Source organism: Crocodylus porosus, unplaced genomic scaffold (assembly GCF_001723895.1).
Source record: "Crocodylus porosus isolate Cpor-Errol unplaced genomic scaffold, CroPor_comp1, whole genome shotgun sequence".
NCBI lineage: Eukaryota > Metazoa > Chordata > Crocodylia > Crocodylidae > Crocodylus > Crocodylus porosus.
Genome location: NW_017728947.1, coordinates 86,640,849 through 86,654,450, shown reverse-complemented (window position 1 = coordinate 86,654,450; position 13,602 = coordinate 86,640,849). Strand labels below are relative to the sequence as shown.

Genomic DNA, 13,602 nt, shown 5'->3' with positions numbered 1-13,602 from the left:
GGTGAGGCGGGGGCGCGGGGACCCGCGGGGGCAGTGCACGGCCCCGGCCGCGCTCGGCTTAAGAGCAGTGTCCGCGCTCCTTAGCAACGGCGCGGATTGACGGGCCGCTCCGCCAATGGCTGCGCGTCTCCCGCCGCCTCCGCCGGCCCCGCGCCTTGTCGGTGCCCCGCCGCCGAGCGCGGCCAGGAGCCCGGGCCGGGGCCAGGGGCAGGGGCTCGTCCCGACCGGGCCGCAGTGCGGGGGCGGGAAGAGTTGCGGCGCTCCCCCTCGTCCCCCTCAGCAGCACTTGTGCCCGGCCCGTCCCGGCCGCGGGCGGGAGCAGCTGCCGGGCAGAGCACGCACGTTTGCTGCGCGGGGGCTCCGTGGTGTCGCTTGTCCGGGGGGAGCTGTGGTGTGGTGCGGGAGTGAACCCTGCCCCTCCCGGGCCGCAAGCCTGCCCTGGCACGAGGACCCGCTCTCTCCCAGCGCGTCCTTCAGGGGAGCTGCTAGTCCGCATGCGGTGGCCGCGGGCAGACCGGGTGCCAGTAGGGACTGGAGGGAGGAGGGGGGGCACCAGTGGCTGTTGAGCAGGGGCATGAGGGGTACGGCCTCTGAATCCGGGCTTCTTGGACCCAAAATGTGGGGCACTGCCAGAGGGAACGGACCAGCCAGGTCGTGCTCAGCTTGCACCCTTGTCTGCGCTCTGCCGGATCCGGGGTCTGGGCTGGCCCGGCCCACTCGTGTTCCTGTGCGCTGCCAGGTGCGGAGCTTTTGTCAACACCCCTTTGCCCCCAGCTAGATTTGATGGTTTCAGTGACTTTAGCTGATGGTTACAATGAGAGCATTTGACCTGGCACCTTCCCTGCTGTAACCCCCTGGGAGGGCAGAGTTCTGTAGGTCTGGGAGGGCTTCTTTTGGGCCTTCCTGTGCCTTTCCGTCAAATTTGCCCTGCTAAGCAATTATTTGCTGCAGTGAACTGACTGCAAGGTAGTTTAAAAGTAAAGTGTGGGAAACTCACCGTTTTGTTACATGAGCTGTGGCTCTTCCCACATAGGTAAAACAAATTAGAGTTGCTTAAACTTACTGAAGAGTGAGTCTCGGTGGTGCCTGCAAGTTGTGTGTTAAACTGGAACAGAACATGGAAAATAGTGTGTTTAGTCACTCAGGACTGTATTTTCCCATCAACATTTTAAGCAAAAGTCCCTGTTAAAGTCAACGAGGAATTCTGCCTGAAATGGATGGCATGATATGGCCCTTTGGGAGGATACTGGCAAATAAGCAAATTAAAGGGAAAGAGAGCAGCATGTTGTCATAGCAACAGTTCAATTAAATTATGTTACTGTCAGCCATGATATAATTTTCCTGTTTAGAGCTCATGGGACATAACTTCTATTTGGAGCCAAAGTTGAGTTTGTAGCAGAGGTAAACAGTGCCCAGTGCTTTCCTATGAAGTAATACTCCTGTTTATCTTCCAGATAAGTGTCTAGGAAGTACTGTTCTAGGAAGGAAGAATTATAAATTGTATTGGTTAAGCATTTAGTTGGTGATCATTTATTTATTTATCTTTCCTCCTCCAGATCTTTGTCTTTTTTCTGGCTAAAATAATGACTATTCATGTAGTGTTTTTATTGTATACTAGACATTTTACTGCATGAAAGTGATGTTCCTCAGTTTCTGGACTTCGTTTTTGTTTCCCTTGTGGACTAATGCTTTGATATGTATGAAAACTGAATGTTTTTCCCATCTTCCTTTCCTGCTTTCTTGCTTGCTTTGTTTTCTGTAGATTGCTTTACTCTTCTGTTGGTTATAACCCTCCTGTTAAATAACACAGACTATTTATGTGACCAAGCTTCTAATCGTTCCAAGTCCTTTGGAATATTATTGATCTCTCATTTCCTGTAGGGCCTCCTGGTGAAGTATCTTCAGCACTGCTGTCACTGAACTTCTCCTAAGGCTGTGGGGGCCAACTGTGTTGGCAGGTATACCAAAAATTAACCCAAGTACCACTCCAGTTCCTTTGCCTTGCCCAATCTGCTCTGCTTCCTGCTCCCTGTTCTGTGCTCCTTGCCCAGTTTGCTGTTTTGCTTTCTGCTTCCTGTTCTATCTACCATTGTGCCACCTGCTCCTCTCAGATTTTAAATATATAAGTGTTGTAAGATTCCTACATTCTGATTTCTCCCATGTCCCAATGTATGTTAGAATCCTCTCTGTTTATGTGTACTTTTAAGTTTCCTGTTTTTTTGGCATTTATCTTGACCCTTGCTGAAGCATTTCCGTTCAAAAAGTTCTGTTCAAAAACCTTGTGGAAGTTGGTAATTGTGACTGTATTTTAAATTTTACTGTTTGCCTGGCTGTGCCTTCAACCACAGCCAGAGTGACTTAATCACAGTGCTGTTGTGTTTTCTTCAAAATTAAGGCAGCTGGACTTAATCTGAAGCAACTGGCCTTTAGGCTTCCAATTTTTTTAAGTTTATATTTTTATTAATGTGATACAATGTGCAGTGTTTCATGATGACTTCATTCTCATATTATCTTGAAAGAGATTTGTGTTTTGGGTTACCTGTGTGCAGTTTAGGAAGTATGCAGAATGGGACATATTGGGATTATTGAAGCATCTCATTGACTAAAATGTTCTTTGCTTTTTCTGACTCTTCAATGATTTTTCTTCACATTGTGAATATATGTCTATGTGCTTCTGTTGGTTTGTTTGTTTTTTATGTAGGGCATGAAACGCCAAATTACTGGCTGGGTAAAAGCTGTCAAAATCTTGTTATAGTGTATCTGACTTGCTAACTAACTTTTTTTTTCTTTTTTTTTCTTGTCATCCTGCTTTGGATCTACTAGGAGCCTCTGTCTAAATGGGTCCAGTCATGCCTCCCAGTAAGAAGCCAGAGGACTCAGGAATTAGTGTTTCCAGTGGACTGAGTCAGTGTTATCAGGATAGTGATTTATCAAAGGCACTTCCTGAAGAGGAGGACCTAGATCTCACTTTGCCTGCCATAAGATTAGATAAAGGGGCCATGGAGGATGAAGAACTAACTAACTTGAACTGGTTACATGAAAGCAAGAACTTGCTGAAAAGCTTTGGGGACTCTGTCTTAAGAAGTGTTAGCCCAGTTCAGGACATTGATGATGACACGCCACCATCTCCTGCTCACTCTGACATGCCCTATGATGCCAAGCAGAACCCAAACTGCAAACCTCCTTATTCCTTTAGCTGCCTCATATTTATGGCCATTGAGGATTCGCCAACCAAAAGACTGCCTGTAAAGGATATATACAACTGGATCCTAGAACACTTTCCCTATTTTGCAAATGCACCCACTGGATGGAAAAACTCTGTGAGACATAATCTATCATTAAATAAGTGTTTTAAGAAAGTGGACAAGGACAGAAGTCAGGTAAGCTTGGAATATTAAGACTTACCTGTTCTTAATAAAATCTGCCTGCTAATCCTAACATGTCTTCCCGATTGTACTGTAAACTGCATTTTACTGTCCAGTAATTTCAGTTCATTACAGGAGGAAAAAAAAAAAAAAAAGAAACCAGCACTAGGATGACTTTATTAAAATTATTGTCTAGACGTCTGTAAGAAAGTACTTTAGTTTGTTAGTTTTTGTTGTTTTTTTTTTTTCTTTTCAGCTGGTGTCTTCATGCATAGTGGTTAAATATTGTTTTTAGTTATCATGCTGTGCTAATGGTTTCCAGCTATAGTAGATGAATGCAATCATTATAAATAGGTTGCATGCTGTTTTTGGCTTATACAAATGTATAGCGAGAGGTTTGTTTTATGTAAGATTCCATCTATTCCCCTTTCCTCACTCTCCTTCCCCCTGCTTCCCTCCATTTGAGTTGCTATTTGATGAAACTCTTTGAGGTTAGAAGTAGTTCTAACTTTTGGTGATGAAGTGATGGTACTTCCTTACTTACTGTGCCTTTTTAGATGTATGAAGGCAGACAGTGCAGGAGTGGCTCCTTTTATGAAAGAAGATATAGTTTGGCAGCTGCAAATGATTATTGGAAGTTAAACTGTACTTGTTTTATGCCCATGCAGACTCTGACCTCCACAAGGTGGTGGAGATCTGGAGAACAAATTTTTGCTCCCAGCTCTTCTCTATTGTTACATTCTTTGGTTGCATTGTTGCATCTACAGCTGTATCTGAAGGGATGTGTGTATGGGTGATGGGAAAGGAACATGAACAGAAGCCTGGTGGCATTACTATTTCCTGGTATCACTTATTGCACAAATCTGTCCATTACGGGGAGCAGTTGTTGATTTCCAAATGGCAACAGCCTTCACATGCAATAAGTTTGAACTCTTGTCAAAGGTGCTTCTGTATGAATTGGCAGGCTGATGTCTCTCTGATTTACTCTCGCTCTGTGTTGCCACAATAAATAGCAGTGAAATAACTTCACTTAAATGTGTTTTCATATACATAAAGCTAATAGAAAACCTAGAAGGTGCACCCGCTCCTCTGTTTTGAAGCAAAGAAAATATATTTAGCTCTGTTCCTCATTTAGTTTTCTGTATGCTGTGATTGCAGCTCAACAGACTATTCCAAAACTAGGCTCTTGCTGGTATGTGTTAACTTTTTCCACAGTATTCACAACAACTCTAAAGTAGAATAAGTTTTATGTTTTGCAGGAGCTGATGATAGCTCCCTGTCTAACTTTTGTGGATTTTATTCTCAGTCTGACTTTCAGCTGGGGTTCCCTATAATCTACCATGTGTAGCTAGGTATACATTATGATTGTGCCTAAGGTTAATGCTGTTTCTGAACTGCATTATTTCACTTCATAAATTGGAGTTGGAACTTCACATTCAGATAGATATAAAACAGAGGAAGTGTCACACATGTTGTAACCTTTTAAAGCATACTGTAGACCATAAAATATCTAACAAAATAGATTTAGATGTAAAATGTATTGGAATTGATGAGTTGTGCTTAACTATTCCATTATTGCTTTTTCCCATTCTGTTCTTCATCTGTTTATGAGTTGATGATTGTAATAATTATTTCCTTGCCAAATGGAGCTTTCTTTTATGTATGCTTGTCTTGTCCCAGAAGTAATCATCAGTTTGAAAATGGAGAAGCTGAGGTTCCTCTTGCACAATGCCTGAATCCACAGTCACCCACATTTCAGCGCTTGTGATCATAGTATGTAGTAAAGTGTATGGTGGTGTTCAGTTGTCTTGATTCATATGTTTTGGCAACTAGATTTTGATCTCTTGAGAAGCTGAGATATCTAGGATATACATAGCTCTGTCTTGCTCCTTTCTGGTCTCTGAGCTCTTAAAAATGCCAGCTGCCCTGCTGGTAATGAATAGTAATGTTATTGAGATTCCATTGTCCATTTTAAAATGTATGCTGAGTAAGGTTACTTAAGTACCCTTCTGGGTTTCTCTCCTCTGCCCTAGGGCAAGGGATTTGGCACCTTGGGACCTGCAGACTTGGCACTCATTAATTACAACTTCTGACTCAACTGCTTTGTCACCAAATTGTAGACGTGGTAAACAGTAGGCTTTACCTGTTAACCTTTCCATATAAGGAGTTTCAGAGTTGGGTGGAGTGTCTTAAAACAGGTCTTTGACTGTCTTGCAAAGACTGTTTAAAATGCAAATAATTAATTACAGAAGAAGAAATCCTTGTTTTAGAATCTGAAAACTCCCCTTAAGAGTTGTTATGACCCAGGACAATGCTTTTTAGTTTGGTGAAGCATTTTCTGTGTTTTGAGTTTGTATTTTTGTGTGTAAAAGTAGTTTAGTTTAGCAAATGGCACATCCTGAAATGTTAACAAAGCAAGCTCCAAAACATGCAGAGTGTATGTTGGTTTTTTTTTAAATCAGCTTCAGGAATTGCAGGCATTTGCTAGTTGATGTGTGTTGACACATTGTGAACAGCTAGAAGCTTTTTCTTTCATAGCCATATTTCCAATGTTTATGTTTATACAGTCTCTCAATAACTGTTTTCTGTTTTGTTTTGTTTTTTAAAGAAAAAGTTCTGTGGAGCAGTTAATTCTTGTCTTGAATCCTTTTGGAAAATTAGCTTGCAAAGTCTTGGCTTCTGTCACTTTTTTTATATTGATGTGACTAGAGATGTGGTGTTGCAAGGAAGGACAAAGTAAAGGGTCATCTTAATTGTGTCACCTGGCTGACAACTTGACTGAGTTTCACAGTATCTTTTACTGCTGTTAGATCCTAGACAAGAGCTCCTCCAGATTGTCTCTGTCTCTAACTTCATGTGTTCAAGGTACAAGCTGCTCCTGTGATCCCTTTATTTGTGGAGACTTGACTGCTTAAAATAGTACCATGTAAACTGGACCAGCAGGAGCAATTTGTCTGAACCTTTCAATTTTGTGATTTATTTTTAGGGATACATATGTTGTACTTATTTGTCCACAGCTCTGTGTGTGTAGGAACCTGTATTTACTTTTCATGCTGTGTGCCCTGTATAATCTATAGGCGACATCACTGAAACTGTGAAAAGATGCACATTTGCAGGTTTTGGTTTGATTGCATGAAGGTTTTGAGTGGTGGGAAAGGACCTTTTATCTGCTATAGTACAAAGGCAAGATGTGTTCAGACACGGAGTAACAGCAGTGATAGCTGTATGCTGATGGTGTGCCACATTGTTAGTCTTACTAATAAATGCTTTTTAGATTAATATAAGTCAGGATTAAAAGGTGTATTTTTTTTCTAGGATGCTGACCGTTTGGAGAGAGGGTGAGGTGTCTCAGAGGGGAAATGCAGAGTACTTCATAGGAGCGAACCTCTTTTGAGCTTAGTTTTAATAATGGTCAGCATATAAAATGTCACCTGGTCCTAAGTGCAGGAGTTACCTGGCTCAGTTTCTACTGCCAGACCTGTGAATTCCGTGGTCAGAGTAATCCCATTGTGAACACACAGATTTATTAAATGGCCTCTAGTGTGTCCCGTTTAGTACAACCTGCTAGCCCATGACTTTTCTGACTTCCCCACCATCTGGTCCTTGGCTATAGAGAGAAATTTTTCTTGTATATGCATCTCCATAGCAACAAGTTTGCAGTTGATATGGAAAGTAAGCAGTTGCCTTAGCAACAGAGTTACTGATGTGGCAGCTCCTCTGCTTTCAGGGAGAGGGCTAAGCTAGTTCAGATGCATTATGTAGGTTTGCTGTAATGATAGTTGTGCCCACTAGGCTGCCATCTTAAGGGAGCATTTTTGTCAACATTTTGTTGTTGTAACCCCTGTTTTTTTTCAGGGATTTCCATGCTGGTCATAGGCACTTGCACTTTGGAAAAAAAGCAAGACAAAATCTTGGCTGCAGAGCTTGTGATTCCTATGTACTCACTACAAATACAAGCTTGCTTCATTATTGCTGACAGGTATATGGGAAATATGTTTACTACATTAAGGGTTTTGTTTTTAATCCTCCAGTCTCAGGTGATGGGAGTTGCTCACTAATCCCAGTTATGTTGATCATCAAACCAATCATGCCTGTACTCCACTCTGCTACTGGTATGTCCTCCTTTCTATCTTTTGCTTCCTTGAGTGCTCCTCCTAGCATCAGGTCTAGGCTGATGTAGATTGGCTGTGTGAGAATGGGGAAGTGCATGGTAAACCTGAGGTGGGGAAGGGATGTTTGCAGTTCCAGGAGATGTCTTCAAATTCAAGAGCCCTGGGTGTTTACTTTTTGGCTAGGTACAGGCATTTAGAAAGCCTGAGGGAGAATTGATCTAAGTTACGCAGTTGTCTGTAAGCAGTGTAGTTTAAATTAGTAGCAAACAGATGAAATGGTCGTTCTTTGGGTGGACAAATCTTAGACTGGGTTCTGCCATTTTTAAACCAGTCTGTGCGCCAAACTTCTGTTCTGTTTTCTGATCACGTATACTGGTAAAAGTGTAATGTCTGTACCTGGCCCTTGGCTGATGCTGAGAGGTCATGTGGGGAGAGGAAGAGCAGGCCTACATATCAGGATAAGCGAATGTTATGTCCATCTGCTGTAGAGTTTATTCAAAGGCATGTTCGCATAACAAGTTATAAACATTAAACTGGGATTCTCCTTCAGTACAGGACAGTGCTCAGCCCTGAGATGAGCTGCTCCAAAGTTGCTCTTGTTCAAAATGCTTGCCCCCGTTTTCACTGCTTTGGTTACCTCTTGTCTAATAAGTGTCTGGTGGAGGCACTGTTGAGATGGATCTTTCCTGTCACTAATGCTGAGCTGTCATAGTGGTTTGCACTAAAACAGATAGATTGCTGGGACCAGGAGCTTTGTACCACCTTCTCTGCACTATGAGAATCAAAGTGGGGTCCCATTGCTAAGAAACAGTTGATTTGTATGGTAGGGGAGAGGATTCTTTACTGGATATTTGATACATAAAGTGCTAGCACATTAGGGATAAGATGTTACCCAGAGTGGGAGGAAAAAGTCTTTCTCATTTTTTTTACTTTAAAGCTAGTTTGCATATAGACAAGTACTACTTGCCAACAGTGGCATTTCTGGCATTACTTGTGAAGAATTTCTGCTGTGGTGAAGATCCTTGACACTACTGATGGTGACAATCTCCTGCCCTTAATAGATGATAATCATCTAGCCTGACCAGAATAAAAGTGACTGTTGAATTGAACTAATTCCTGAGCTGAGCCCATCATTTTTTGGCTGAGCTAGAGCAGTGGTGCTCAGCCTTTATAGGCCAGATGAGCGGGGCTGACCAGTCCATGGGCCAGTTAGAGCCCCAGGTCAGTATTGGGCCCCAGGGCACTGCACTGCTGCTTCCCTGCCTTGAGTACTAGGAGCCTGGTACTGCCCCCTCATGATAGGATTGGTTCCTGCAGGCCTGGTGCCTCCCCCTCCTCAAGTGCACTGGGATAGTCTAAGCCAGGGGTCAGCGACCCCTGGCACGTGTGCAGAACATGGCATGCAAGGTTGTTTTGCTCGGCACACCACTGCCAGCCCGGGATCTAAGCAGCTTGCTGCCAGCTGCAGATCCCAGGCTGCTCCCAGCAGTTGGTTGGGAGGCTACAAACCCTGCTGCAAGCAGACTGGGCTCCATGGGCTAGCTACAGCTGGGAGGCTGCAAACAGCTACTCCGGGCTCTGGCATGTCGGCACTCCTGCACCTTCCAAGGTAGGCATTGTGGTTTTTTCAGCACTCTGGCCAAAAAACGTTGCCTACCCCTGATCTAAGCCCTCCTGCCTCACATTCTAGGATTGGTCCCCAGGAGCCTTATGCTGGCCCCCTATACCCAGACTGGGGCCTGGTGCCATCCTTGCCTGGCTGTGTTGGGTGCAGGACTTGGCTTCCCATAGGTCCAGAAATTTGACAGTGTTACTACCACTGTTAGGCAGGTTGAACATTCCTGGATTAGAGCATATCTCTTAGGAAGATATCCAATCTGGATTTAAAAATCCCACATGATGTGGGAGTAGTCTAAGTCCAAGATAAGCTGTTTCAGTTGCTGATTATTCTATCTGTTAAGGTGAATGTTTCAAGCTGCCAGGACTTCACTAATAATAAAATGCTAGAACTAGTCACTCTATTCCTTTAAGCTTGCATCCATGACATCTATATCCTCTTGCCCTTCTATTTGACAAGGTCATGGACCCAAGAACAAATTAGGCTGTGGCAAGTCGTGATGTCCTGATTTTTAAAATGCTGCAAGCACGTGATATGACCAATAATAATAATACACAGTCCAAGAGCATTAGATTTCTCTGTGGCTGAATTGGGGCTAAATTTGTTTTGCTTTCAAGTGCCTGCCTTTCTTTGCAAAGTCTGCTTACTCCTCATGCTGTCACGAGGATCCCCTGTTTGGCAAGGTACATGTGTAACTCAGCTGAAAGTTACACCCCTTTGAAACCAGTAGGCATTTTTACATGCGTTTCCAATATGGTGCTGGGCGCTTTTAATTTAGCGCTCATTTAAAAGTGCCCATGTGTCACTTGTATCAGCAGCACAGGGTAACCATGCTGAGAAAATGGTGCCGGTGCACTTTGAACTAATGCACATTGAACACGTTTTAGTTCAGAGTGTACTGCCACTGTTTTCTCAGCATGGAAGTGCTCTGTGCTGCTGATACATGTGATCTGTGAGGCTGCCATAGTGTATCAATTTACACGCTCCCACAGACTTGATTAATCGAGTCTGCTCCAACGCGCTGGATTTCCAGCACAGTGGAGCAGGCTCCCTGCACATGTGTAAGTGCTCTGTGGGACTAACCGAAGGCTTAAAGTTAGGTTCTTTCTTAACTGCTTGATTGGGGCCAGTGAGATGTGCACAAAGCATTAATAATAAGAAAAAAAAAAAAAACTATGTATTTTTTTTCTTGTACCTTTGCATATAATTCCAAACACATGGCAAGCTCCTTTATGCATAGGTCTTGGTCCTGGCAGCAGAGAAAGCTATGGGAGAAGCTATGCTGTGAGTCTTCTAAGATGATGTTCCTGAAATGGCTTGTTAAATAAGGGTGCCTGTAAAATCAATTAACGAGCTTTATTGTGAAGCCCTCTTTGTTTTCTCATTCTCCGCCTATATATTTTCCTAATTCCTTGAGTTGCAATGAACAAACTGCAGATGTATTTCATATTTTTTTTGTAATTAAATATTGGGGGGCTGGTGCTTAATTTTGAGCACAGCAGGCTGCACAGGCAATTTGCGTTATTATTGGAGGTGGAAGTTATGTGCACAAACACTTTGAGCATCTGTTAACAAATGCTTAGCCATGGTGAATTGCAGCGAAACTTCTATAGAGATGCCTTTGAGCACTTAAGCCTCACTACAGTGAATGCACCACCAGTTCATGACCGAGCATTTAAGGATTAACTGGGCCTGCTTGTTTCAGGGAAATCTTTTTCTCTCTTTTGTGTTTGATAGTTAAATTCCTTGAGGCTTTATTGAAGAATTTAATTTTAATTACAGAATAATTACCTCTTAGATTTTCTTATTCTGTAAATAAAAAAAGGAAACAGAAGCATCAGATGGTTGTTGAAACAGAGCAGGAAGATTGTATTACTAGGCTTTGATTACTTGGTATGGAGTCTTTTGAACTTAGTTTGCTGTCAGGGTTGACAGGGGTGTAGGCAGTGAGGGCTAGTGGTTCACAGTAGGATCTGAGTCAGGGGGTTTCCAGAAAGTAACTGAAGTCAAAACCAAGTATCAGTTCAGTTTCCAGGAGGTTAAATGGAGGTTGTGGTCTGAGAAAGCAGTTGTGATCAGAGCCAGGAGATTAACTCCTGCAACAGCTCATCAAATTTCCCTCAGTGGGCCCCCTCATCTGGCTGGGGTGTCCTATCCGGGATCAGGACAGGTAGGCAGGTGAAACCAGGGCTGGGATCACAGGGCAGTGACAGCAGGGAGCCAGAGAAGAGCCACAGTCCCCTCCCCGCACACCATTGCCTGTAGAACCAGTGCCTGTCACAGGGACGTGCAGGCAGCAGATCGTGGCTTTGCTCTGGGCCCGCCCCAGTGATCTCAACCCTGACTCTGCCTGCCTGTCCTGCTCCCTGTCTACCTGTAGCCCCATCCCGTCTGTATGGTTACCTGCCCTGCTCGCACAGGTCCTGCTCTAGGTGGTTGGTGTGGGATGGATGGGTCAGGGTGCCTAAGCAGCAGAACCAGGTCTGGCAGCAGTAGCCAGAAGGAGCCACCGCTGAGGTTGCTGGAAAATGGAGTCTGGCCCCTGCATTGTCCCAGCCCCACTGCACACACCAGGGCCTGGGCTGCCTTCTGTCCCTGGGCTGGTGGGGCCAAGGGACCCGCTGCAGGGTGGACAAAATGTCTTGGTGGGTTGGGTTTGGTCTACAGGTTGTTTTTTGCCCACCCCTGGCATAAACAGATGTCTCCTCTGAGGTAGTCCTGACTCATTTGAGTTAAAACCGCGGACAAAAGAGGAGCCTTGCACAGGCCTTTACACATGCAGCCCTTCCAAGGAGCATTGCTGCTCCTCTGTCAGTAGGTGTTTGGGGAGAGCACACAACCTGACAGGCTTGCCCCTGGAATTTAATGGCAATTAATCTGCATGAGCCCAGCCTTGGTTAACTACACAGCGTTTGGGGCATGGGAGAGGGGAGGGGGCGAGCAATGAGTGTTAGCACATTTTAGGATTTGTAGGATCCCAGGACAAGAGGCTTTGTCTTTACACCCCAGTAGGTGTCATCTCACCTCCCTATCTTTTGTCTGACAGGAACAAGATTAATTGAGACGGCTGAATTTCTGTTGGACTTGCAACTTCATTCATAAGTGCTGCAATTCTTTTGGGAGTTGAAAGGTCTAGTTTGGGAACTGCTAGCTTGTTTTTAAAGGGACCTGTACATGCTACTCTTCTGTGTTTTTATTTCAGGCGTCTAGTACAGGGATTGCCAATGTTTTGGAGGTGGGGGGTCACCTTATGGGGAGCCACCACCACCACAGCCATGGTCACTGTCAACACTAGAGGTGCAGCATCTCCCTGCTGCTTGATCACCAGCCAAAATTCTGCTTGCTGGATAAAATGGCTCAGTGGGCCATAGATTGCTGACATAGTACATGACATTTATGGGGTAAGATTGCTCAAAACTTGTCAGTAGTCTGGGAAATGAGGATAGATGAAATCCTTTCCCATAAATGTGACTCAGATTTCATTTTGCTATGTAGGTAAGATTAAAGTCAGTTCTTTTATCTTATCTGCTATTACAAGTAATCAACTGACCTTGATCAAGCAAATATTATACCTTTTTAAAACGAATATTGCAGGCAGAGGTGTGGGGGCAGACTGAATCCTGAAGTAAATGAGCACAGATCTGCTTAAGTTCACAGAGCTGTGCCTGGGTTACAGCAGGGTTTAATTTCATTATATTAAGAGAGACTAGTTGGTTGTGGTGGATTTTTATTTTTTTTTTGTATTCTTGGTCCTTTGGCTCAGATCAAGTGAAGTATCTGCTCCAATATTAGATTCATAATGCATAGCCTTGAACCTGATTCTAAGGTGTGATCTGCAGCTTCTTAGTCTGTTGGGACTGGTATGCTTGCTAGGCCTGCGCAAAGCGGCTAATATTTGCTTTGGATTCAGATTCGGCTAGTTTCTAGGGGCGGTGATTCAAATTGCTGTCCCAGATTGATTTGGCTGAAATCTGACTTTGTGATTCGGCTCCTGTCGAATCTCTGAATCATGCAGGCCCATCCCCCACCCACTCTCCCAGCTCCCAGAACTTCAAAAGAAAGGAAAAAAAAGTCCCAACTCACTGGGTGCTGCTGGGCTGGGGGGCCATCCCTGCTGCTCTCAATGCTGCCCCTCCATCCCAGCTCTGGCCCTTCTTAAGGAAGGGGAAAAAAAACCACCCCAAAAATCCTGGACTCACCAGCTCCTGCCTGGCAGGGGGCAGTCCCTTCTGCCCCCCACTGCCCAGAACTGCGTGGCGGACTCTTCCATGAGCCCTCTGAGGCCACTGCAGGAGCTGATGAGTCCCAGGGTTTTTTCACTCTTTTTTTTTTCAAAGGCCTGGAGCTGTGGCGGGTGTGGCAGCCATGTGGGGAGCAGGGTAGGGTTGGGACCAATGTTCCCTTTAAGGAGTAGCGGTCCGTGAGTGCACCACCTCAGTCCATGAGTGCGCTGCCTTGGTTTGGTGTGGAACACTTATCGAAGGGGGGCTGGGGCTGGGGGCTGGAA

The 13,602-nt window shown here is 44.5% G+C and overlaps 1 protein-coding gene across 7 annotated transcripts in view; it reads left to right on the top strand.

The window, feature by feature from the left end:
• FOXN3 (forkhead box N3) overlaps positions 1-13,602 on the top strand; it is a 319,921-nt gene that overhangs the window by 112,641 nt on the left and 193,678 nt on the right. For all 7 annotated transcript variants that reach the window (XM_019552393.1, XM_019552391.1, XM_019552392.1 and 4 more), the window contains exon 2: positions 2,824-3,380. In XM_019552393.1, the coding sequence (XP_019407938.1) occupies positions 2,838-3,380 (543 nt within the window). In that variant the 5' untranslated portion in view covers positions 2,824-2,837. The remainder of the gene's footprint in view (positions 1-2,823; positions 3,381-13,602) is intronic.